Below are 27,578 nucleotides of genomic sequence, written 5' to 3' on the forward strand. Positions count from 1 at the left end.
GACTGGGTACTGAGAAAATGAGGATAACCAGTTGGATAAACACTGCCCTACTTAGAGAGGACAACAACACAGGAATGCCAAGTGACAGGAAGCATGCAAAAATCTGCGAGAATGTTGATCACCAGTGGTAGATTATTTCCATCCAGGTAATCTATGAGCTGATAGTGGATGAAGCTATGGACTTAGTTGATACAGACTTGAGTTGTAGGCGATCCCTTCCAGACCTCGACATTCTTTTATGGTGGTAGTACAGTGTAAAGATTGACTATAACGTCTCACTTGGTGTTACTCCTAAATGTTGTGAGATGTTTGCACAGGGTTGAGCGGGTGAAGGTGGGGGGGCTCAGATTCTTTTTCCAGAACCTGGGGATATGGCCCCCATAGCGGAGTCCTGACAGATGTGCAAGAACACTTTGGATAAATATGCCACCTGAACGAATTTCAACTTCAATTACGATTTTCAATTTCAACTACACTTAAAGGGAGCCCACTTCAGGAAATAAATTAGCTAACAAGAGTTCTATCGTTTCATCTTGTTTTTGTTTCGGTTATATATTTGGTTGTTTTTTATTGCTGCTCGCTTAGAGTTAATGCCATAGGTACATTTCAAGTACAGGATGGGGCAACTGTCCCACAAGGGTTCATATCGGACCAGGAGTCTCTCCCAGGAGTCTCTCCCATATACAGGCCCACTCTTACAACCATGACACATGATACAGAACCAAGGTAAAACATCTTGACTCTAAAGAGACAGGGCCTGAACTCTCCAGTCAAGAGGAAGCCCCTTCGGTTCTCGATTGGCTTCATGTCAAACAAGGTGGTTTTACAAGAGACCCACCTTTTGCTTAACGATGTCATAAGATGTTGTACAAAATACTACCCACAACAATTCTATTCTAATGCCATGACCAAGACAAATGGTGTGGAGATCCTGATAGGAGCCACAACATTCATTATGATGCCATGTTAGTGGATGAAGCACATTGTATCGAGTTGGCACTCCTGTTTCTATATTCCACAATATAATATGTAATGTGGTGACTACCTGTACGAGCTATGCAAAATGGTTAAATAAAGTTGTTTAGTATAAAAAGGACACCCATTTGATCCTTTGATATGTGACATGGTTTCTATATTATGTTATGTCAAATATTCACGCCACACATATCTAAAAGGGGTACCTCCGCTTTCATAGGTCATGCTGACTAAGCAGCCTCTCTCATACAGAAAATATACCAGTTGCACCTGCCATTAGATACCAAAATAGATTATTTTCTGAAAAACGCAAGAAAGAGAGAACCTTGAGGACCTTTTAAAGGTGAGTATGACCTTGATATTATTCTGACTTTACCCCAGCATTTCAAAGTTTTTCTCCAATGATCATGTGGATATTCACCCCACCTCACACTTTCTTGACCTAGTTATCCTGATGGGTAGCAGTGGAACCAACAGCAGGAAACGGCCCACTAGGTGCTAGGCAGTGACCTCCAGATAAATAGCAATGTTTTCCCCCACAAAATCTTCTGTGGAAGAGTAAGGAACTTCAAATTAGTTTGATTGGTCACTGAGAGCCAATTAAGTTGAGCCATATCTATGGACACACATTCATGGAGCTTGAGCTTTGTTCATGCCACTCGATCTGATCCCATCATAGTAAGACAATTCCAAATGTAGGTTGCGTAGAGGGAATTTCCATAATCTTATCTCAACAGAAAACTGAATCAAATCGAAGAGGGTCTCGATTGGATACTGAGGAGTGGCAAAATGTATAAAGCTATCATAATCACGTTCATACAAGCGTAAATTAGTGTTATCTTCACCAGCACACTCCACATGATGCACCAGCTGCATTTCCTAGTTGTACATCTGAAAATTCAGCTTATGTGTTCTAAAAATCCAAGTAAGTGATTGCATGTAAATGTTAGATCATAGGAGTGTGTGCTTATTCTTGGGGACCGCCATAGTCAAGCTTGATTGTCTTGGAAAATATTGCTCCTGGCCAACCATGTCTCTTCTATCATAAATGAATGATGATGTCCACTCGCTGGCCCACAATAGACTGCATAACAGGAAAGAAATCTGATTGGTGACTGCCATATGGCCCATGGTTTGCCAGGTACCTTTGATGTTGTTTACAGATAAGGGCTTCCTTTAGATTAATATTAAGGTTCAACTTTGAAAAACAAGGTGGTAACTTGATAGCTCTTATGATAGAAAGTTGGCCCTTTTGAATAGTCTGTCTATATCTTTCTGTGACGTGAACCAAGAAAAGGATATTTCACTCCTGATGTGATCATTACCTATAGACACATTACTCCCCTGCTTCCTGTGGATTCTCTTGCATTTCTTTTAGGCTAAGGCATGTAATGAGAAGAAATTGGAATTCTCTGGAACATTGCTGTAGCCTGAGTCTTCCTCTTACTTATCATCTCCCTTCCCATTTCAGTTTTATCCAGATTACAGTATAAGAGGTTTATACATTGAGAAATAAGGTTGAGACAAATGTAGCGATAACCTCCTTATGTGTATTGCCTCACACCTTGATCCTGGGAAAGGTGAAAGCCAGATTGGTGCCCCATAAGGAATGCATAAAACAGACAGTGGTGACTCCTCCGCCAACGATGCCGTTTGTTCTAGCCAGAGTTACATGTGTTAGAAAAGGAGAAAGAGTTGTGACTTGGTGTCAGCCAGGAATCATGAGGTTTTGAAAATGATACTGCTTAAAATTGAGGAAAATAAGATACACTTTAAAAACTGCTCATAGCCGAGTTCTGAACTGAAGTCCTAGAACAACCCTTCTAATCAGAGATCAGATGAGAACAAACTTTGGGATGCTGAGAGCACATAGGAGCTCCATGCTTTCAGGTTGAAAAAACACACTACATCATAAGGAAGAATGACACACATTAAGAATATACTCAGTGCGTCGAAGTTAAGTAATGTTCTCCAACCCAGTCCCACCTGAGCTTGAAAAACAACCTGCAGATTCGTCAGGCTGTAACGAGAAATTAACAGTTAACACCACAGGACAAAAAGAACGAGATGGTGCACCAATACATTTCAAAAGTAAGGTCTCTACCTAGCAATTGCTTTTGCTGCTGGGTGCTGGAAGACACTTTAGTCTGGGCAACATTTCTATACATTAAAAAGAAGAAATCAGAAGAAAAATTGGGTAAGTCCTGTTTCCAGGTCCGGAGAGTCTGTCAGCATAATCTGATGAGGGCACACCCAGTAGCGTAGCAAGGTGTTGGGGGGGTTCAGTTCCCTCCGCTCTTACCTGCGGTCGTTGCGGAGCAGCAAATGCAGGAATCTCCAGCAACCCCCAACCCTTCCTGCTCTTACATGTGGCCGCCGTGGGGTGGTAAACATAGGGACCGCCACAGGTGGCTAAAGGCCTACATATGCCACTGGCGACACCCCACTTTCCTCCATCAGGAGCAGCTCATGTGTAGATTTACACTGAAGAAAAAACGAAACCAAAATACTGTGTCTATGGAGCTCCCATTCAGGCTTTGATTCCATCCACCAATAACTGTCCCTGCATGGGATTTTGTCCACTCCATTTATTAGGTCGAGCCTAGGCAGAGCTCATGCGCTATACTTCGAGAGATACTGTATTCACTCTATGGGCTTGCAGCCCGCCCATAGGCTTTTATTGGTAAGTTGGATTGTCCTTCAAAAATGCTTCCTCGCTAGTGGTTAATCCCCTTGTTTGTCCCGCCTTACTGTCATTTGTATCCTCCCAAGGAGCAGTGCCTAACTTCTCATATATTTATGCTTTTGTCTTTTATGGTTTGTTTTTCAGGGACTTTTTTTCATTTCAGCAGCTTCGCTTCGAGCTCCGTAGCGTGTGGTATATTGCTCCTGCCTCAGTACGGCACCTTCACCCATGTCTGTAACCCCCTCCCACAATACTGCTTGCCCTGCCCCACCACCCCTCCGAGGTGACCGCTTGCCTATCCCGATAACCCCGTCGCTGCTAGTCTTTCTACGTTTTGTTTTTTAGTGTCACCCACTTTCTGTTTACCACTGCCATGTTTTTTGTCCCTTCCCATTTTTCTAGCGCTCAGGTTCTTAGTCTTCCAGCTGTCCCTCATCCCCTTGCTCCTACAGCTGAAAATGCCTCCCCTGGTGTATGTCTCGGCAGCTGCTGTTACATGAGTCGACCTAGGGTGCTAAGGCTGCTTTTGCAAAAAAACAGACTATGGAATTCACAACAGCGAGTCAGCTTTCCTTCACATTCGCATGTACCATTGTTAAAGAATTGTTTTGTTTCTACTTTTTGAAACTAAGTTCTTAAGCTGAAACACCAACTTTGTGTCCGTTTTTACGTGGCACTATTTCAACATTAAGGCAGGTATAATAATATTGAGTCATACGTGAACTATAAAGGGGCAGTAAAAAAGGCAACATCTATAGTGAGTAACCCTCTCAGCTGTGCATGAAGGGTCTGCCTTTCACTTCAAGTCAGAAAGAAAGACAATAGAGTGAAGAACTCAAAGGTAGGGTCGCTTCCCAAGTGAGAGCACCGAGGACTGGATGAGTGAGTCCTGGCATCCACACCTCTGTCTTTCAGAATCAGGGCCCAGGTGGGGAATCAATGCACCAGGACATTCCCCAGAAGGCCTGTCAAAACGGGGGCCATTGGGCTCCTCCAGGGGGCTGTAAAAATGCATATTTCATTTATAAATTTGAGGGATTTTGCATTGGCACTCATCGAGGCACTCACAGATAAATTTCATTCTAATCAATCCTAAGAGAACATTGTGTACTTTTACTTTTGTACTCATCTGAGTTCCTGTACTTCACGCTTCTATGCGGTGTGATTCTTTATGGATGCAAGTCAAAATTAAACCTTGAAAAACTAAGTTTATCATCCCCTTTTGGTTTTTCAATATACACATATACGCCTACATTGCTAAACATTGTGAGTCTTAAGGGGAATGATGCAGCTTTATAATTCACAACGGATTTGCAGCACCTCTGGATGCAAAGTATGGAATGTTTACTGACTGATGTATAGGCGGGTGGTAGCCATACACAAACTGTATGCTGTCAGATTCGCTAAGATTATACTCTATGGTCATCTGGAGCAAAAGACAGTTTTGTGCTTCACCATATCTTCCAATCACAGCATACCACAGTCTTTGTGGCCTTGTGACCCCTGTCTCTTTAAGGGTCAGAGGTCGCAGTGCCAGCTCATTGTGAATTAAAATGATGACAGAGAAGTCATGCAGCCCTCCTCCCAACATTTACTACTTTGAGCAGTCGATTCCTGACACATTGACATTAATGCGACGGGCAATTGTTTCTCTCTTTTTGCTGGACTGCCTTAAATATATATATATATGTATATATGTGTTATATAATTGTCCAAGCCTAATTGCTGTTAAAATGTAATCCTGTGTGAACTTACTATTTGTATATTTAGAACTCTAACCACTAGTATATGTAGTAGACCTTCGTACTTACTACCATTCCTATGTGATTTTAGAGTTTATCTGTTTGTATCTCTTCCTTGAGTGACTTTACAACTTGTAAATGTGCAATTTCTTTCCTGTTTATATCTCTTCTTGTGTGAACTTACTATTTGTATATATAGAACTCTAACCACTAGTATATGTAGTAGACCTTTGTACATACAACCATTCCATGTGATTCTAGAGTTGATCTGTTTGTACCTCTCCCTTGAGTGTCTTTACAACTTGTACATGTGCAATTTATTCCTGTTTATATCTCTTCCTTGAGTGACTTTTCACCTTGTACATTTGCAATTTTGTTTTCTGTTTGTATCTCTTATGTAACTCATGTAATCCATAGTCCTTATGTAACGCAACTGGTTCTTTTGTAAAGCGCTCTGACACCTTCGGGTAATGTTCGCGCAATATAAAATTTCATTAAATAAAAATAAATAAAGATTGTGCCTTATTGTTCACAGTCCCTTTGCACAGCGATGTCTCAATCAGTAGGGTAGTAGAGGTGCTTTGTGAACTAATGTGATCAAGAAACTTGAGCCCTTTTCCTCCCTGCCTGGATATTAAAAATAGTCATGAATGGGGCTCAGAGGGCCTCTTGTATCCCTGTGCACAGTGCCTATGATCCTTCTACCTGTCTCTCCTCTCTCTCTCTTCCATCTCTTAATTTCTCTCTCCTCTTTACACCTTCCTCCCTTCATTTTATCTCCGCTCTATCAGTTCCACTGGGTCTCTCTTTACAACCTTTCTCACATTTCCCTTTCTCCCCCTCACTTTTAAAAGTTTTATTCTCGCTCCGATTTACCCACTCCTTTTTCTTTTCCCATTTCTTCTCTTTCCCTTACTTCTTCCTCATCCTATGCTCTCTCTTACATCCTACCCTACTTTTCTAAAACCCTAATTTATTTTCACTGTACAATCCCTGCCCTTCATTTCTTTCTCTTTCATCTCTAAGGTGTCTTTTTTGATTTCTCTCTTTCTCTCTCTACCATCTACTTTCTCTTTCAAATCCTTATTATTTGCGCCTGAAGGGCCATAGGAATGAATGTCAATTACCGAATCGGTAAATACTGATTCGGTAATTGGGGGAAACATTGAAGGGTGGCAGGGTGTCACTTTGACACCCTGTTGCACCCCTCAATTGTGCATGGGTGCACATGTTGCACACATACATGCCCTTAGGGCATGTGTGTCTGTAACATGGCACCGTTTTAAAAGCAAAAAAAATGCTTTTGAAAGGGTTTTCATTATTTACCACCAACTTCTAGTTGGTGGTAAATAACGACTTCTTAAACCCCTGTAGCACTGATTTAAGTGCTACCTACATGTCAAAATACAGAATCGGTAATTTTACCGATTCGGTATTTTGCAGAATCGGTAAAATTACAGATTCTGTATTTTAACATGCCCCTACATCTCCATCTACAAATACCGGTCGGTAACGGCCGAAATCGGCCGTTACCGACCGGCATTTGGCTACCTACATCGGGCCCTAAATGAGCAGCTGCAAATGCAGGTCCTAATTCCTGAAAGTGATTTATTACAGCATAAATCATATCTGCATCAGAGTGTTCAGTAAGTATGTGCAGCATGACACCAATGTAAAGAAAGAAGTACAGACAGAAAGTAGTGAGAAGCAGTAAGTGAATAAACATGTATGTTGACATACAAACAACTTTGAGAATTCTGGATTTTCTTGAACTCTGGCAATTTGTGACCTGCTACATCGAATATTTTTCGAGTTGCTTCTATGTCAACAGAAAAGTGTTTATTCATTGATTGTCCCGCGCTGCTGGTGAGCGGATAAGGGCACATGTGATGCAAACCTCACTATTGTACCAGCCAGTGGGGTTCTGTCTCCTCCCCCGCCTTGCCGCTGGTGGGACCCTGCTGTGATAGTGCCAAGTGAAGCTAGAAGAATATCGCCTAAATTTCCATCAGGAAGTCATAACCTGTTAAGAAGAGCCAGAAATCCCCTGAAAAAGGATTACAACATTCACAAGGTGGAATGTAAAGCCCTCAATGAAGTATTTTAGCTCAATTTAAATCACAAATAAGGATACAAGGTGGGAGTTATCGCAAGTAAACACGAAGGTTCCAGTGTCTAAGAGGAAACTATTAGGAGATTGAATTTCAGCAAAGATGATAAGATTACACAGTGGTCTAAGCCCTGATGATAACCCCCTGAGGCAGAGGGGGGTTGGAAACGCGCCGGCACGCTAATATTTTGCCTGCGAGGGATCCACATTAATTGAAGCTCTAGAGAGGGTGCCACTACATGAAATATACCCCGAGAGCAAATCACTTCCAGAGAAAGTTGCCCCCGCAGTATACCTGTTTGAAGCGCTCAACGAACGGAACAATACTTAATGTCATAGCGCTTACAGGCATTGTTTTAATCACCGACTGGTGTAATTGTTTGAATTAATCGTTAGATTTAAATTGATTGTCGTCATGTTTAAGTTTTTGAATTGTCCAGTTTTTTATGTGTTTATTAACATTTATTCATGAGGAATGTATAAATGAATGAAATGTGTATTCTTTTCATGCTTCAAAAAAATGAAAAGATGTTTGAAATTAAGTTAAATTAATACAACTGTGAAAGTAAAATGCAATGACGTTATGCGTTGTATTTCCAATTCTGCATGAGTAACTAGCAGTTCCAAATCTGGTAGCCAGGTAATACTTAAAAAAAAAAAAAAAAGTGATAGTGCATCCAGCAGTATTTGTCGTTGCACAGACAAGTGTGCACACTGCACTGCCAGCAACCCTAGATTAAAAACCAAAGGTGCCAGGAAGCGACATCACATGACCTCTGACCCTATCACCTTACAGGAAGCAATGACATAATCTCTAAAACCATTTTCATTATAGGAATAGACCTACAAGGTGGGGGCATCACAGAAAGTGACAACGTTGAACTAGATTAAAATGTTCAAAATAAAATGAACAATTACAAAAATAACATGACATTTTCAGTAAATAAGAGTCATTGCATTTAATTTTGGAATATAGCAAAACAATGCCCGTCATTGAACTCTACATCCATCACTGGTGTGATGTGCGCTATAGATCCATCATTCCGCACCCAACATTTCTATGTGGCTCTAATTTAATCTAAATAATTACTGGACTGCCAAGAAACCAGCCCAGTTGTGAGCTTTAGGTAAGACTGTAGTCACCAAAGTATATGGAAATGTGGCACCATTTGTCTAAATGTATTATAGAGTTTGATGCACTATATGCACATTTCTTTCCCTTTGAATTGTGTCGTTTTTTTCTTGGTGTTTGAAGGTTTTTGGCAATGCACTTATGTCGGTTGGTTTTCTGCTTCAGCGGGGATTGGTTGCCAGAAGGGAACGCTTACTCCTCCCCAGGGTCCCCTTTTGACTCCTGCTCCTCTCTCATACCAACTTCTATCCTCCCTTCATTCTCTTCTCTCCCCTCCTCCTACCCACAGCACATCAACTGTCCTTCACAATTTTCAGCACTTTCTCTTATTTCTCACACACCATTTGCTATATTTTCTCCAAAACTCTTACTACCCAACCTTACTCCTCCTCTCACCCCCTCAGTCTATCCTTCCCACCATAGCCCTTCCTGCAGCATGCAGTTTGACTTTCCTCTACCCAACCCAGCCCTTTCCTCCTTTCATCGCCTCTTTCTTTCCCCCTTTCATCGCCTCTTTCTTTCCCTGGTTCTCATGCCTTAGACCCATGCTCACTTCCACGTAATCCTCCTCTCTCTCACTTACATTACCTTCACCTTCCTCCTACTTCATCTTCAGACTGCTCCCCTGACCTCACTCTTCACTTTCTTCTCACCCTTCGCTTCTCCTTTTCATTCCTTTGGCTTCTCCTCTTATCATTCTAGTTCCTTTGCTCATTCTCAGACATCCTCCTCACCTACCTGAGCCTTTATGCCCTCTCACCCCTCATTATGCTGATGGAGCCTAGCTGTTACCTGGCATCTATTGTTACCAATTCCTACCTGAAATATAATTTACGGCACCTTTACTGGAGGAGACATGTTAACCGATTTTAATCGAAACCATGAGTTCACATACTGCATCAAAAACGTATGCAGAGTTTTAGACAATGATGATATGAAAATGTAAACAAAGTGAGAAAAATGAGAAATTATGTTCATGCATTTAGGTGTTATAAAAAGATTGAAAAATAAAATAATATAGAGAGTTTTTGTAAATAACAACATTCAAATGTGCATTAAAATGAAAGCATATATGCATAGTGGTATTAGAGATATGTAGAAAATGCTTTCTACACAGAAAACTGACATAGAATGATTAGGGGCTTTTTGTAACTCTTATGAAAAATAATACATGCACTGAAAAGTGTCATGTTGAAAACTATGCTTACATGATAACGTGCCAAAATAATGACTAGAACGAAATTTTAGTAGTGCTTAATACTGACATGTATTTCTTGAAGACAATTATAACTGAAATTAATGAAGTAAGTTAGATGCAATTGCAAATGTATGATCTTCAATAATATTAACACACCTGTGATTCAGCTATTTTTCCATGTCGGCCTCAGAGCTTTCTTTTCCTTACCCTAATGTAAAATCATGTGAAGCAGTCACCTAAGCCATATGAGAACTTTCAGTCAAGTTTCACTCCTGCTCTGGCCAACAGTGGACTCACTTCCCACTAGAAGCCTATTCAATCGAACTGTAGCAAATATTGTAGTAGACCCAGGGAAAAGCCTGGGAACCAACTGACTATGGACAAATACAAGTATGTCCTCCTTCTGTGGAAGTGATGAAATACTAACTAAATGGAGCATAATTAATTTATAATGAGTCTTGCAAAAAAGGATTTTTTTAATTCATCTGGAATTGTATTATTTACTGATCACCCCATGCCAGTTTACCATGAGTGACCAATGAAACCCCATGGACTGATGGAATTGATATGTTAAGGGGTGTAAACCTGGGGGCGTGGCTAAGCGCCCAAGACGGATGGACGCATCGGGGTGAGGCTCCGTCTCCACCGAAGACTTTCGGCGGTTCTAGCCTTCCCCTGTCACCATGCTTCTCCGCAAACGATAGCGGAATGCTCCAAGCACCTGCATAATCCCTCGGCGATCTCCGGCTCCTCGCTCTCACCCGGCAGCTTCAGTTTTGCTTCGGTCGCGGCTCTGCCACCGCCGCGACCGCCATCTTGATGCCTTTGCCGGCGCCTGCCTGAGGAGCGCGCTTGTCGCGCATTTCACATACAGCAGTCGGCGCATTTCACCAAAACAGCCCAAAATTACAGGAAATGACGGCGCTTCGCTCATACTTCAAAAGGTGACTTTATTTTACCTATGGAATTATTTTTTTTCGTTTTTATTCGATTCTCAGCCCTCTCCTCAGCTTTGGCGGCCATTTTGAGCCTTCTATTAACTTTATTGATTTTTCATCTTTGCTATTCACTGGGTATTGCTCCGGCTGCGCTCATTTCTCTCTCATTTTTTCTTGGCTTGTCCTGGACTTTACTTCACCTCCTCATATAACTGACTCTGTTGGTCTTTCTTCATTCCTGCGGTGCATATCTGCTCTATCTGTTCCTGGAGACTTCCCTTCACTGTCGCTTCCATGGCGGAGGGTCCTGGCAAAACCTCTAAGCGCAACTTTGTTAAAAATTCAAAGCTATTTACTGCATTGGCTCAATTAGAAGCCTCTGCAGGCTCCTCCAGCTGCGAATCCTCTCTCAACATGGAAGCCGCCCACGTGCCAGGAGTGAAAACTACTCCTAAGAGACTGAAACATAATCCTCCGTCACCCCCAAAATCACCGTCTGCTATCTCCATGGAGCTTCTCCTTGAGGAAATACGGGCATTACGCCCATTTATGGAGGAGACCAATTCAAAACTGCAAATTCTGACTGACAACTGGTCGTTAATGGACACCAGAGTCTCTAAGGTGGAAAAGACTGTATCAACTCTCCAGGAAGCCGCCACCAAGTCGGTACATATGGATGTGAGACTCACAACCCTCCAGAAGCAGGTGGAGGACCTTGAAAACAGGAATAGGCGCAATAATTTACGCATGTACGGCCTGAAGGAAGGTTGCGAGGGGAATGACGCCATCGCCTTCTTCAAGTCCTTCTTGCCCAAGCTCCTACATCTTCCTGAAGGCACCTCTCTTAACATACAGCGCGCACATCGGCTTGGCAGGGCTCCATCCAATGCCTCTCCTGAGACGAAACCAAGAGGCGTCATCATGTACTTTCTTGAGTATACAGATCTGCTGAAGGTTCTTTTCGCAGCTAAAGCAATACCTCATCTGAAATGGTCGGATTCCACCTTGTTTATTGCCCAGGATTACGCCAAAGCTACTGCTTCTCGCCGCAAAGCATTTCTTGACATGAGAGCGGAACTACGGTCCATTGGAGCCAAGTATGGACTTTTTCACCCTTGTTTATTCAAAGTCACTTATAACAACAAGACAATGACTTTTGAAGATCCTCTCCGACTTCGCAGTTTCCTCAATTCCTGTGGTCCGGCTGATATGGAATTCTCTGGTCCTTCCTCTTCATTTCCACCGTGACTTTGTTGCTAGTATATACTGGTTTTCCTGGAATTTATGATACTCTGTTGCTCTTATAATGTTATGTTCTTTTCTCCACAGGTTCCTCAGTTATTGCATGACCTCTTTGGTCTCAGCTTGTTCTGGCTTATTCTCATTCTTATTCTCCGATTGTTTAATCCTACGCCTTTTTCTGTTATTTAATCGTTTGCTTGTTCTAACCTCACTGTTTTTCTTTTTCTCATAGATCGTCTCATTGTGCTCCGCCATGTCTCTCCGGTGGGACGTCCCGTGACCCCGTTTGCTTGTCCTCCGTTGGTTGGCCTTTCCTCCCTCCTCCCGTCTCCATTGCTTCCCTTCTGTTTCCTGTCCTTTGAACACACCCATCCCTCATCATTTTTTGTAAGTACTTCCCCATGTTTTCTCTCTCCATTGTTGACATGACCCCTGCTTTTCCGCTAGTTGTTGTTTTCACTGTCTCCCTGTTATTCCTGGTTCTTATGCGCTCTATCTTCTTTAGATCGCTCTTGCTTTGCTTTTCATTTCTCTTCTCAAATTCCTTTCCTATCAGTCCACTGTCTTTTCTCATTCTTCTTCTTTTTTTATCCTCCCTTCTCCTTTCCTTTTAGACATCATTTCTATTACCTTTCTGCTCCTTTTCCGGTCATTTCCACATATCATCTTTCCCTTCTATTATGTCCCCTCCTTTATTTACTGTTTTTTCTCGTGCACAACTTCCTATTACTTTCCTACCACGATTTTTTTCTTTTCTCATCGAATTTTTCTATCTCATGCTATCTCCTTTTCGCACTTCTCTGTCTCTTTTCTTCCTCACACTTTCCCATTTCCACTCCTTTTCTCATTGTTTCTTTCTCGCACTTTTTGAGGCTTACTTTCACCTTTGCTGTGCACTATCCCCCTTTCTTTCCTCTTGATGTCAGTCCGTATTGTCTCTTGGAACGTCAAAGGTTTACATTCGCCCATTAAGAGGCAAAAGATACTTTCTCATTTAGCTAAATTTAATGTTGACATTGCCTTTTTGCAGGAAACCCACCTACCTGATAGTGAGGCTGCTAAGCTCCAAAGAGGTTGGGTGGGTAAGGTTTTTTCCGCTCCTGGTGATGGCAAAAGAAATGGTGTGGTTTTGTTAATTCGCAAATCTTTCACTCATTCAGTACTTCATTTTGACTTTGACCCTGAGGGCAGGTGGTTATTTGTCAAACTTTCTTCCAAAGGTGTCCCCTTCTCCTTGCTTAATGTCTATGCCCCCACAGGTGGGAATCCTATTTTTTGGAATGCGTTTGCTTCTCGTATTACTGATTGCATGGATGATAATTTCATTTTAGCAGGTGACTGTAACCTACCATTGGACCCCTTTTTGGATAGATGCTCTAAATCTTCATTTGTTCCTAATAAATCCCATAAACTTTTTGCCCACGCCATCTCCCAGCACAAATTAATTGATGCATGGCGACTTTGTCATCCAACCGACAAAGAATTTACGTTCTACTCTCCGGTCCATCACTCCCAATCCCGCATTGATTATATATTTCTTTCTCACCACATCTCCCAATCCCTTACCCAGGCGGAGATTGGTCCCATTGTATTCTCTGATCACGCCCCTGTCCTGGTCAACATTGATTTTTTACCTAGATCCAATGGTCCTAGGAGATGGCGCTTCAACAATACCCTACTCACTGATCCCAAATTTACCGCCTCCTTTATTGAATTCACTAATGAATTCTTTGTTATTAATGAGACTCCATCCCTGCCTGCTCACACTATCTGGGACGCCTTCAAAGCGGCAGCCAGAGATTATATCATTAGACATGTTGCGGCAAAACGTAAACTTGCTCGTCAACGCACTAATGATCTTCTATCTCAGATTAAAATCCTAGAGCATTCCTATTATACCTCTCACACTCAGGAGACTCTGACAGCTCTCATTACTGCAAAAATGAATTATAATAAACAATCCACTGATGATGCTTCCCTGTACCTCCTGAAGTCCAGTTCGAAATTTTATGGTGGGAAAAACAAGGCGGGAAAAATTCTTGCCAATTATTTAAAGGTCAAACAAAACAAGTTGAATGTTGAGTCTGTTTTTGATGTCAATTTAATGCTACAACATAAAGATGCTGACATCTTGGAGGTATTTTCTCATTTCTACTCTACACTTTATTCTTCTGGCACTCAACCCTCTGATCACTCTATTTCCACTTTCTTATCCAGCATACATCCTCCTTCCACCTTTCCCATTGATTTTACCTCCCTTGAGACTCCCCTTACCATTCCCGAACTCCGCACTGCACTTCATTCACTTAAAAAGGACAAAGCTCCCGGTCCAGATGGTTTCACCGTCGAATTTTACCAACACTTTGCAAACCTTCTCCTACCCAAACTATTCCGCCTTCTTGATTCCTTCAAGACCAGCGATGCCTCCTTAGGCACTTTTTCGGATCCTTACATCTGCATCATACCGAAAGAGGGCAAGGATCATCAACATTGCAAGAACTACAGACCAATCTCCCTTGTCAACATTGACTATAAAATTTATGCTAAATCCTTAGCCATTAGACTGGATCCTTTTCTCCCAGATCTCCTTGGCCCTGAACAATTAGGTTTTGTTAAAGGTCGTTTCATCTCTGACAATACCAGGCTCCTCTTTAATGTTTCATCTAAGTCCCCACGATTCAATGCTTCCTTGGCTGCAATTGCCTTGGACGCCGAGAAGGCATTTGACAGGGTAGAATGGTCATTTCTTTTTTCCGTGTTAAAATGGTTTGGATTCGGCCCTAATTTCATTTCCCTTATATCCCTCCTCTATGCAAATCCTAGAGCAGCGGTTTGTGCTAATGGTCTCATTTCTTCATTCTTCCGTCTCGGTAGAGGCGTTCGGCAAGGCTGTCCTCTCTCCCCTTTTCTTTTTAATCTTGCCCTGGAACCTTTCTTATCCAGAATTCGTCAAAACCCGAACATTCATGGCTTTCCTCTTGCTCACTCGCAAATTAAATTAGCTGCCTATGCAGATGACATTTTACTGTTCCTTTCGAATCCGTCTGTCTCCATTCCCGCCTTCCTCGCTGAAGTTCACACCTATTCCCATCTCTCTGGTTATAAGCTCAATAGTGATAAGTGCGAAATCCTGCCTCTCACCAAATTCACCTTTAAACCCGATTTTGCTGCATCCACTTTCACTTGGAGTCCAGCTCACATCAAATACCTCGGATTGCACATTACTCCTTCTGTTCCAGATACTATCTCGTTATGCCTTACTAAATGTTCTCAAAAATTGTCTGACCTTACTTCTAGATGGCACCCCCTGTACCTCTCTTGGTGGGGTCGCCTTGACACTATTAAGATGATGCTCTCCCCAATTGTCCTTTATGTCATTTCTAATCTACCGATTTCCATCCCTGCCAAATTTTTCACTAAAATCAATTCCATACTTTCCGTATTTTTATGGTCTGGTAAGAAACCGCGTATGTCCTTATTATCGCGCCTCCGCCTCCCCAAATCGGAGGGCGGGGTTAACTTCCCAAATTTTCCTGCTTATCATAAAGCCTTCCTCCTGAAACAAGCAGCCGTTTGGCTTAAAGATCCGGATGACCCTCTTCCTTTATGGGCTGAACTTGAACGCCTTTCTCTTTCTCCTTTTACCTTTGCTGAGTACTTATCCTTTTCTCGCAAGCCCCAATTCCTGTCCAGTCCGATTCACAAATATACCGCGAAATTACTTTTAGCCGTTAATCCGGCTCCTCCCTCTTCTATTACAGAACTTCTCGCCACCACGATTTGGTATAATAACTGCATTCTTATCAAATTGAAACCCTTTTACTGGAAAACTTGGCGGCAACGTGGTTTAATCTGGGTTTCCCAACTTTTCACTGGATCTGTCTTCACCCCTTTTCCGATTCTTCGTCGCCTCTTCTCTCTCCCTGCCTCCTTTGCTCATAAATACACCCTACTCAAACATGCAGCCTATGACTCTCTTTCTAACTCTAATTCAACTGTAACCTCTATTACTCCCGTCTCTTCTCTGCACACTCAACTACGTTCTAACCCATCGGCATCCTCTATATACCATTCCTTTCACGATCCTCCGTCACCTAGGCCTAAATCCAAAGTTGAAGAGCAATGGGAATCTGATCTCGCTATCTCGTGGCCCACATCCCTGTGGGACAGAATATGGACCAAACTTCGCAAATCTTCCAGGGCAGCCTCTCTCACACAAACCCTTTTTTTCCTCTACAACCGACTTCTTTACACGCCATCTCTCCTCCACCAGCGTTATCCCCTGACTTTGGACCTTTGTTGGTCTTGCTCCACTCCCAATGCCACACTCTTTCATATGCTTTTCACATGTCCTCCCACGCATGCTTTCTGGATTAAAGTCTGGAATCAAATCAATTCTATCTTCTGCACCTCCATTCCCTTTTCTATTACTGACATTTTCCTTGGTTCACTTTCCTCTTCTTGGATTGATGTTGAAGCAAATGTTCATATCGTTGATTTATTATTGGCTGTTGCATTTCAGCAAATTACTGTTAACTGGAAAGACTCCAAGTGCATTACTTTTAAAGCTTGGTGGTTCAATGTATGTTATAATCACAGACTAGATACTGCATTTGTTTATCCCACTTCCCTAGCTCCGAAAAGGCTTGCGTTATGGCTCCCCGTTACCCTTTACCTAGATGCATGTGCCAAGCGCTCCTTTCCTTTATCCCCAATTCAACAAGAAGTTTTGAAGCCCCCTTGAATAACCTTTTGTTCCCTCTTATTCATTACTGTTTATTTATATGCATATTTGTGCATTGCCTCTAATGTTTTGTAGATTCAATGATTGTAATTTTTAAAATTTACGCCTCATAGCTATATCCCTTTCCTTTCTCTCTCCCCTCTCCTCCCTCCCTTTTTGTCCCTTCCCTCATTTTATTTTATCACACTTTTATGATGTTCTCAGTTATTATCCATGCTATCCCTGCTGTTTTCTCTTTGTTTATTATACTGCCATTACCTGCTTATCTTAATAAACTTTTCCTTGAACTAAAAGGGGTGTAAACCTGGAACATTTGGAGTATAATTGCCCCATCTGAGGAGGAGACAGGGGCAGGCTGTCATTCATCTTTGCTGCCTGACAGCACTGACTCTTGATTTCTATTATCCGTTCTATGTACCTTTTCAATCACTCTTAGTGGAATAGACTCTAATGAACTGAACTTTATTGAAACCACGACCTCAAATCCTGTGCTTTGCCAGCTGGCAAAGGTGTGTGGGAAATAAACTTTCGACTGAGGGTTTACTTCTGTCTCCTTCTGTGACATGCTGCGCTGTAGCTTGAATTTGAACTGAATTACCTGAAGACAGACCTGAGTGAACTGCTGTGCTTTGGTTTGTATGATTAATAACTGTATCTGTAATTTGCTCCCCTTATCTCTACAGGCTGATTCGTGCTGCTGAAAATGATCTGTGCTAAACTGTGTGATTGCTTGCATTAACAAATTGTCATTAAATCTGATCTTAAAATATATTACTGTTCTGTCTATGCAATTAGATGCATTAGATAAATGTTTTTCTTAAATTATCTTAATCGATTCTGTCTCATTCTTTTGGTCATATTTACTATCTCAAGGAGTCTATATGTGTGGCTAAAGAAGGTTTTGTTTTAGACTTGAGAGGGCTAAAGTCATGGGTGCAATTATCTATTCCAGGTCCTCATAGGATAATTGCTTACATCTTCCGAGTATTTTAGTCCCTATTAGCTCAATAAAAAAAGATCCGTCGGAGGACCTATGTCATGACATACGGATGGGTTAGAAAATGGGCCTAATGATATCAAGTTTATTGTGAGTAGTAAGGAAAATTTAGTAAGCTTTCCACTAGAACAGTGCTTTTTCTTCGCCGGTCTCTCATCATCTTCCCTACTGGGTTTTCTCTACTGATCCACAACTCAGCCCTCCCTTTCCCCTCACTTTATAGTCAATCATTCCACTTCCCTTCATCTCACCTTCACACTCCCTTCTCAACCTTCCCTCATGCTATCCATTCAACATGTACAAAAAAAAGACAAAGATAATAGATTTTGCATAGGCAAAACTGATTGGCTTTGCCAATGCTTGTTTTTATTGCCTTTTCGCCCTTGTGCACTCCTCCTTGTCTCTTTATTCTCAGCCTTTTCTTTCTCCTCACCCGCCTGGCCCCACATCTTTGGCTCTCTGCCCTCTCATGCCTGTCCTTCCTTTTTCTCTCAACTTCCTCCTCCAAAGGCAGACCCACAGCTGGAGGTTCTGACTTTTGGCCTTTCACCAGGCCTCAGAGTTTCCCAAGAGGCCAATCTTTCCTGTGTTTTTCAAAGTCCTTATTCTTTTCCCCGTTATGTAGCGCTGCCACCCGCTGCCTTGGTAGTTCACCTGATTTTAAAGAGCCCACTTGCCAGAGGCGAGGGGTGGGGGGGGGGGCAGTTACTTGGTACAGTAGCAGGTCTACAGCCATTCATTCTAATGCCAGTCATGCCAAGGTGTCATGGAGCGTTTTAATGCAGTACAGAAGGTCACTGAATGCTCAGTGCCCTTTGGCTAGAGGATCGGAGAGTGAGGCCCTTCGCACTGTGCACTGTAACCTGCGCACCAGAGAGTGCTGAGGATTGCCCCGCCCCGGGGTATTAAGCACGAGAGCCCAGGGTATTATCAGGGTCCTCCGGATACCAGTTGTCCACCACACACGAGAATACATCTCTTATCCTGCTCGTTTTCCAGGGGAGATCCCTCAGGTTACTCCTTCTTCCTGTGGACTGGACACACTGCCCACATTTTATCCCCAGAAAGGAACACGCGGACACCCACCAGTTTCGAGCTGACAGGGGCCACGCCCTTCTGCCGACCTCCCACCCTAGCTGTAGTGGGCTCAGTGGCGTAACGAAAGTTTAAGGAGCCCCCCTGCATTGTACACGGAGGGGCCCTCTCTACGGATTTAATCCGGAGCGGTCAGGCCGGAGTACTGTGCTGAGGGGGCCCCCTGCAGCTCGGGCCCCGCGCACGACGGGGGATGCGGGGTCCCGTGTTTCGCCCCTGAGTGGGCTGCAGCTTGTAGTACGTACCGTCTCACGGTTCCACCTATCAGAGCTGTGGCCATCCTATGAGGGAGCAGATTCTGAGCCACAGGCCATCTCTACAGGAGGGTTTCAGCAGGCACTGCTACGAGTCTGGTAGTGATGATAGGGGTGGTGTGGGTGGGATACCGTCATATTCGCTATTGTAACAAATTGATGTTTGACCATTCCAGCGAAGTCACCGAGAGGCCACCGTACTCTTTCAAATGCATCCTCACAGACACTGATGCCTGTCAACCCTTACACTCTGGAAGCAGCACAGCGCCTTTTTAAATCAAGTCCCGAGCTGAAATACTCTTGAGCCTGCTCAGCTCATTATGGGATGAGAGACTCTTTCTAAGCTCCCAGTAGAGTACTGTTGTTCCTCTTGTTTTCATCCTTTTTTATTTTGTGAAAAATTAAAAGATATGTCAGGAGCACAGCATGTCAAAATTAAAAAATATGTATCACAAAATATCACCAACTATAATCTTGGATTTTTTGCCCACGAAAGTAAAGGCTAAATCGTGCTGCTGTCATAATAAGTCATAAAGAAACTATGGGTCCGATTCTTCAAAATATGATTGCCTCTGCTCTTGTAATTTTATGTCTTCACCTGAATGCAGAATTTAATCATTTTGGGAATTGACAAAGCTTTCCCAATTTGGGCCCAGAAACGTGCGAGTCATTGGCTTCCAGGAAAATGTTTGTGAATTTGCAATTGAGGCCCCATGGAGGTATTTCTGCATACCGTTTTGCACAGCCCACAGCTGGGAATGAGAAAATGCTTTTGCATTTATACAAACACATTTAATCTTCACAGGAAATATATTTCCCCCTTTGTCAAAACCATTCTGGCATCACACCCACCAATGTGAAGGTGCATTCTTCTCCCTCCCACCCAGAAATGAGATTTGCTGCTGCCTTTAGCCTCCCAGGAGTAAATCTCTGACCTTTTCCAGGTTGGAGATGCTTCAGTGGAAAGCTTCTCAAAACCAACAAATGCGTACATTTTAAAGTGTGCAAAATTAGACCATAATCGCCCACTCCATTCACCCCTTCGAGTAGATTTACTCAAATAAAAGTATTTTTTCGAGTAAATACCTTCACGTGTAAAACCAACTTTAATGAATTCCAAAAGCTGCTCTAGACTCAGGAAAATATTTTTTTGAGCACGTATTTAAATTTACAGGGTAACACCCCTACCATAAGCGTCAAATTCCATTAGATTTACTGAATAATGGTTAATATGACACTTCAGTGGTATACCATGACATTTCTTTCAGTCACAATGATGTTCATGTTGGTATTGGATCAATGTTTTGCCATTGAGAGTTTATTTAACGTGTCCCAATCACCTCTGAAGAGAAATCTTGCGTTTGGTCAGACAGTGTAATGTCAGTTCCCTTTATTCCACTCTGGCCGTTTGTTTTTAATCTCTGATTCCTCTGGCGAGTAGTAGTCTTCATCCTCCTTTCTCTCTTTTGTGTATTTCTCTCTCTAGCTCTGGTTCTAAGTCTAATGATAAAAAGTAAGTCCCAATCCCCAATAATGAGTGGTGGTGCCCACCACATGCAAGCACCCACACAAATTAAGCACAGTTTTTGACTAAGACATTGTTCTCTTTGTGTGTGCCTGTTAGAGGTCAGAATTGGACCCTATTTCACCCCTGTTCATGTTCCCCGGTCCTGAATATATGTCTACAAAAGTTCCCATAATGGCCATTTTGTTCAAGGGAAATTCTTTGCACATTAGGTTGGAGGGCCATGTAAATGTTCCCTAAGCCTACATGCAGGCACGGCTCATGGAGAGCTGCTTTTCAGACCTCGAGGCAGCGCGGTGTTTGTCCTCTGTGGCTTCCAAGGTCTACAGCATGTTTAGTAAATGGAAGATGGCAGAATGACCTCATCGAGAAGGCTGAAGGACAATGATAAATCTATTGGGCTCATCCGTCTGCTAATTCCTCAGTCAGTCCAATCTCCTTTGCGGGGATGCAGAAGTCCACAAGAGAGCCTGAGCACAGTATGTACCACACGGAGAGGAATCTAATTTATCAAATACAAACTTATGTTGGAGTTTGCAGGCATTCGGCCAATCAGGGGACATGTTTTGGAGTAAAAGGCAGCAAACTTCTCTGTAAAGACCAAGTGCTGGTGAGGAAGTTGGGCGGCTTGATCTGGAACTGTTGCTGAGAGACTTCTAGGATTTATATGAGCTCAAGTAGAAATGGCAGACACACTGACAGAATCGTTTTAAGGGATGGGCAAAGTGGTTTCTGGCTCAGGGCCCCAGCCTTTCTGGGGACCCCTTGATAGAGCCAGCTGTGGTCTGCACAGAGTCTTGCCCTGATGACCTTGAATAATTCTCAAATAAATTGTTTTAAATACCGTTTTCCTTTAACATATTTTTTATGTGGGTGATGTGTGAGAGTGTGTTTATTACATTTCATGCAACATCCATAAACAAAGTTTCTTTTAGATCAAAACCTCTCATACGATAAATGGGAGGGTATCACAGAGATTATTTGCAGTAATATTAGAGAGCTGCTGTTGTGTTACATCATTATCCCTATCCCAGAATATTCACTGGTGTAAAGAAACTTGAGGGGGCCTCCCTGCAAGGCACGTCCATACCCTTGCATCCCTCCCACCCTCCCTCTGTGCTGTGACTGCATTCACACTTATTGAACTCTGCTCTTTGACCTATTGTAATGACTCTAATCAATGGTATTTGCTTTAGACCTTGCACCATATACCATTCCTATGTGACTCTTAGAGTATTTCCAGTCATATCCCCTCCCTATGTATATAGAGATAACTCTAATCACTAGTGTATGCAGTAGACCTGTGTACTCTCTACCATTCCTATGTGACCATTAGAGTATATCCGGTCTTATCCCTTCCTATGTATATAGAGATAACTCTAATGACTAGTCTCCTATGTGACTTTTAGAGTATATCCATGTGTATCCCTTCCCTATGTTTATAGAGATAACTCCAATCACTAGAACATGCAGTAGTCCGCTTTGCTCTCTTCCATTCCTATGTGACTTTTAGAGTATATCCAGTCTTACCCCTTCCCTATGTATATAGAGATAACTCTAATCACTAGTTTATGCAGGAGTCCGCTTTGCTCTCTACCATTCCTATGTGACTCTTAGAGTATATCCATGTGTATCCCCTCCCTAAGTAGATAGAGATATCACTAGTATATGCCTAGAGTTTATCCATTTGTATCTCCTCCTTGTGTGACTTTATCTCTTGTACATTTGCAATTGTTTCTGTTTGTACCTTTTTATAACGCATGTAATCCTAAGTCTGTATGTTTTCAACTGGTTCTTATGTAAGTCAAAAATTTGCAAATTTGTTTTTCCGATTGTAACCTTCAGTCCTTATGGTTGAAACTGGGTCCTATGTAAAGCGCTCTGACACCTTCGGGTAAAGTTCGCGCTATATAAAATCGCATAAATAAATAAATAAATAAATAAATAAATAAATAAATAAACGTGGGGGGTAGCCCTCCGGGCTCAATCAGGAGCTCTGCAGCCAGAGTGCTGTGCAGAGTGGGCTTGAGCTTGAGGACCCCCTGCACTGCTGGGGTTGTGCGGCTTGTGTTGCGCCCCTGAGAATATTAGATGTAAACACATTTAGAATTTGGAAGAGTGTGCCTGGGCTGTCAGTGACCCGGCCAAGGAGTGCATGAAAGAGCTGAAATTGTATCATAAATTCAAAGCTGTTCCAGGGGGCCCAAAACATGTTTGGACTTGGGACCCCAAAATCCTTAAAACTCCCCTGCACACTAAGGTATCAAACCAGCCCAGGGGATTAGCCAATCCGACCCTGATTGAGGGGGGATTAATTTAACATTTCCTCCTCGAAATGCAGCTCATTTATAAAAGGGGCAGTTACTTAACTTACCAAAGAAAGAAACGCGATGTTATCATAGTGCCAGTATTGTAGAAGACCATATTTGACAGTGCCACCCCATACTATCTGTTCTGATACAGTTGCATTACAGGGTCAGACGCCATGTGTCTATGAAGGTCCAAGTCCATGCATACATAGAACGATAATATGTGCCGGTTACTTGTTATGCCTTGTGCGACCCCAAATGCAGAGACAATGCTTAGTTTGTAAAAGAATAAGTACTGGGCCCAACGCAGAAAGTCAGAGTGCAGATACCAAGACTTTGTGATCTTGGTTCCAGCTCATGCCCATTTATTCCACCACCAGAAACTCTCTGACACTTTATCTCACTCTTGCAGGTCCTAATTTCTTCCCTGATTTTTCCCCTGATCACTGTTTTTCTGCCTCTCTCTTTCTCCTTCTTTCCTCCTTTTGTGTTTTTCTCTCTCTAGCTCTGGATCTAAGCTTGTTGAGGACATATAAGTGCTGGTCTCCAAACATTAGTGCCAGTGGGCCCCACCTTCAACCAAATTAAGCACCGTGCAGAAGTATGTGTCATCACCCAATGAGCAGTGGTGCTGTGTTTGGTCACTTTTGCACAACATTAGGTTGACCTCAAAAGGTGGAATGTGTGGTCATTGAGGGGAGATTTTTCATTATTCCACCTTTCTTCCTTTCTTAACATGAGCAAGGCAAATTGTGACATGTAGTTCACAATGGTGCAGTTAGTGGGCCTAGTTTAAAACTCAATTCCGATTCACAACTGTATGTTTTAAGTCATTCCTTTCGCAATGTAAAGTTCCATGAATTCCATTGCTGTTTTTATGTACATATGCTATTACATAATTCCCATTTCACGATTCCGATATTAATTTACATAGCCTAAATGTCCAAATACGGCATGAACCTCATGGATTGACTAAGAGCAGATTGAACCTTCTTGTGTTTTATAGGTAGCAATTAACTCCATTTGCTCATTAAAGTAGATTCATAGTCATTCTACAGATCATGCAGTACATGAGATTTAGTGTGATCAATTCTTACTTACCAACAACAACAGGTAGCACCTTCATCGCCTTCCTCTCCCGGCCACAGATTTTGGCCTGCTTCCTTTGCGGTACAGGATGGGGCGTATACTTCAGTTCGGGGTATGCCACTGTCTGTATGCTATTGCCATTTTCAACATAAGCCCGGGGGAACGGGCATTCTGAATGACTATAGATGCTCAAGTCCTCCAGTCTGCTGTCACTCGGGCTCCTATCAAAGAGCAACGGTGGGCATGGCGGCTTCCCATCTGGGTTCATGTGGCTCCTTAACTTAGCCTTTCTAGCCTCTTCCCAGCGCCTCAGGCTATTGAACATGGCACAATAGAGTATCAACATGATGGGGCATGGAATGAAGAAGGAACAAATGGAAGAGTAGATAACAAAATTGTCATCCTCCAGTTTGCATACAGTAGGATCCCGGTTTGGGACGTTGTTGAGTCCAAAGATGACAGGCGATGCAACAGCAAATGAAAATATCCAAGTGGTGGAAAGAAGAAAGAGCTGGCGCTTGTCAACCTGGCGGCGGTTGTAGTTTAGTGGAATGGAGACAGCTATGAACCTAAAAGAAACCAAATGCAGCAAAGTTATTTGTAGCATGACATGATTTGGGCTCAATAGCACATATATATGTTCTCATTGCATCACATGCGAAAAATGATTTTTCCAGTAAAAAAATATTGCTTTAATATAGGTTTGGTTCAGATAGTATAATCAGGGCGCATGAGGCCGCATTACTGAAAGTGCATGTTTAAATGTTGTGCACAAGAATTTCTTTTCTTTGCTTTTTAGAAATTCATGCCTCTGTGTCCATGCACTATTCAGGGGTGCAACAGGGTGTCAATGTGACACCCTGCCACCCTTGAACATGGTCCCCCTATTACCGATTCGGTATTTACCGAATCGGTATTTACCGATTCGGTAAATACTGAATCGGTAATTCCCAATCATTCCTATGGGCCTCCAGGCCCATAGGAATGAATGGGAATTACTGATTCGGTAAATACAGAATCGGTATTTACCGATTCGGTAAATACCGAATCGGTAATACCGAATCCTACCGATTCTGTAAAATTTACCGAATAATTAGCTACATCCCATTTACCGATTCTGAAATACCGAATCGGTAAAATTCGGTATTTTAGAATCGGTAAGATAGGATTACTTACATCTGGCCCTTAATCTCACTCAGTCCAACTCAGTCTCACTCAATCTCATTCATTCTCACTCAGCCGCACACTGACTAACCTTTCACTCAATCTTACTCTGATTTCCATAATCTCACTCAGTCTCACTTGTTTCCACTTAATCCCTCTCATTTCGATTCAATGAGTTTAACTTATTCCCTGATTTAGTCCCACTCATTCTATGACTCACTCAAAATGTGACTCCCTCAGTCACACTCATTCTCAGTCAGTCTCACTCAGTCCCTCTCATTTTCACTCAGTCTGAGTCAATCGCTCTTACTCTGGTTCATTGAATCTCACTGGCTCGCCTAGGCTCAATTATTATCACTAATACCTACTCAGTCCCACTCATTTAGACTCACTCTGACAAAATCAGTGTCACTGATTCTCAGTCTGTCTAACTCATTCTAGCTCACTTAGACTGTGACTACGTCTTACACATAGTATCACTCACTGTCATTCTTCCTCACAGCAGTGGCGGCTGGCATCAACGGAAAGGGGAGGTGGGCACACTCAAATAAAATAAAAATAAAATAAATAAACGTGCACATGCACATATAAACTTAAAATATTTTAAAAGAAACATTTACCTGACAAGAGAACCTCCTGCTCTGGACCTTGTCGCGATGCAGCCTGGCCACCAGGAAACTCCCTTGACCAATCAGGGCACTGTTCTCACGAACTCGAGAGCAGTGCCTTGATTGGAGGGAGTAGCCAGCTTGGCGCTCCACTGTACAACTGAGGCCTGCAGTTGCTCTAACCCAGCTGTCTTAAGAATGCTGGGTTACAGGTTTCAAAGTGTACATGCCTAGCTGGCCGTCGCAAGACGGTCAGCCAAAAAGACATGCACACTTTGAAAAGAACACCTACCTCTCAGTCCCTATTGCTGTCATTCAGCAGTGGCTCCGCCCCAGTCCTGATGCTCATTCAGGATGGCAGGATGGCAGGATAAAAATAAAATGGTAATGATGAATTACCATTTTATTCTTCATTTCAGGGGTCGGGGCATTTAAGTGGGGAGACGCTCCTCCGTTCCAATGGAGGAGCTGCCCCTGCCCTGCAGTTACATTCACGTTCATTCTCCCTCACAGTTACACTCAATGTCATTCTCCCTCACTCACTAACATTCATTTTCATTCATACTCCAAACACTCATGTACTGATATGCACATCACATAACATTTAAAAGCTTTTTACTTACCTTGCTGCAGGTCCTATTTGGAGTATTGCTCCTTTCAGCTTTCCGGCGCTGGGGCATGAAACTCAGGGGGATATTTACAATGAAATGGCGCAGTGTGGCGCCACAAGCAATTTTGCTGCGCTAAGCGGCAGCATTTAAAAAAAGCAGGGATGCGCCAAGTTAACAGGAATACAGCACACCCCTGTGCTCTCCCCTGTGCCGGTGCTAAAACAGCAGCCATGTGCCAACACAGACATCCTTGCACCATGGTGCAAGGGTGCCTGCGTTGCAGGGATGATTGTGTTTGTGAAGGAAGGGACACCTTCCTGCACAAAAATAATCATTAATGGCATTTTGCCCCTTCTAAATGAGCTGCAGAATGCAGCACACATAGAAAGAGCAAAGAAAATCGTTGTTTCGCCACTTTAACCCCTCTCCTTGAAAGGAGTTTGTTTTTGGTGCTGCCTCATATTTACCAATCCTTGTAAATCTGGTGCAGTGACAAAATCCATGGGTGTTGTGTGGGAACATCCACAGCAACACCCAAGACATTCCCCTCTGACTATACTGCGTGCAAGAGGGCCATATTTACAAGGCTGCATAAAGCCATGCAAAGTTGTTTAGATGGACTTGTAAATATGGACCAGCACACAGAATCACCGGAGCGTAAAAAAAAGTACCCTCCAGTGGCACTAGGGGCTTGTAAATATGCCTCTGAATCCTGAAACCTGTGCAGCAACAGATCTGAGGTTTTTGTATCTGCTCTTTGTCCCCTGCTTTCCCAACTGTCTGAAGAGTTGGGAAAGGGGGGATCACAGCCTGACTGGCTCAGAGCTATGGCCACCTCAGGGCATAAGTCTCAAGCACCCATGTCTACCTTTAGCTGTGGCGCCTACCGCGTCATAAATGAGGGCGGCACAAAGGTGTGCTCTGACGCCCAAGGATAGGGATGACATTTCACCAGCCCTGGTGATCTGACTCTGAAGTCTGGTGCAGCAACATTTATGCGCTTGTTCCATGCATCAGACAGAGACTGTTGCTGGACCAAAAGAGGTCGGCATTTTTATTATACCAAGAGTGAATAATAGTTTATTATTCACTCTTTTTTTTTTTTTTTCAAAAACCTTTATTGGAGCAAGCATAGAAAGTACAAGAATGGGCCTACAAC

General features: G+C 42.7%; 1 protein-coding gene across 1 annotated transcript in view; it reads right to left on the bottom strand.

Moving 5' to 3' along the window:
• The window catches only part of DRD4 (dopamine receptor D4), a 271,755-nt gene that overhangs the window by 26,830 nt on the left and 217,347 nt on the right, over positions 1 to 27,578 (bottom strand). Inside the window, exon 3 of the mRNA XM_078684041.1 lies at positions 24,049 to 24,605. Within this exon, the coding sequence (XP_078540167.1) occupies positions 24,049 to 24,605 (557 nt within the window). The remainder of the gene's footprint in view (positions 1 to 24,048; positions 24,606 to 27,578) is intronic.

This window comes from Lissotriton helveticus, chromosome 3_1 (genome assembly GCF_964261635.1).
Source record: "Lissotriton helveticus chromosome 3_1, aLisHel1.1, whole genome shotgun sequence".
NCBI classification, from domain to species: domain Eukaryota; kingdom Metazoa; phylum Chordata; class Amphibia; order Caudata; family Salamandridae; genus Lissotriton; species Lissotriton helveticus.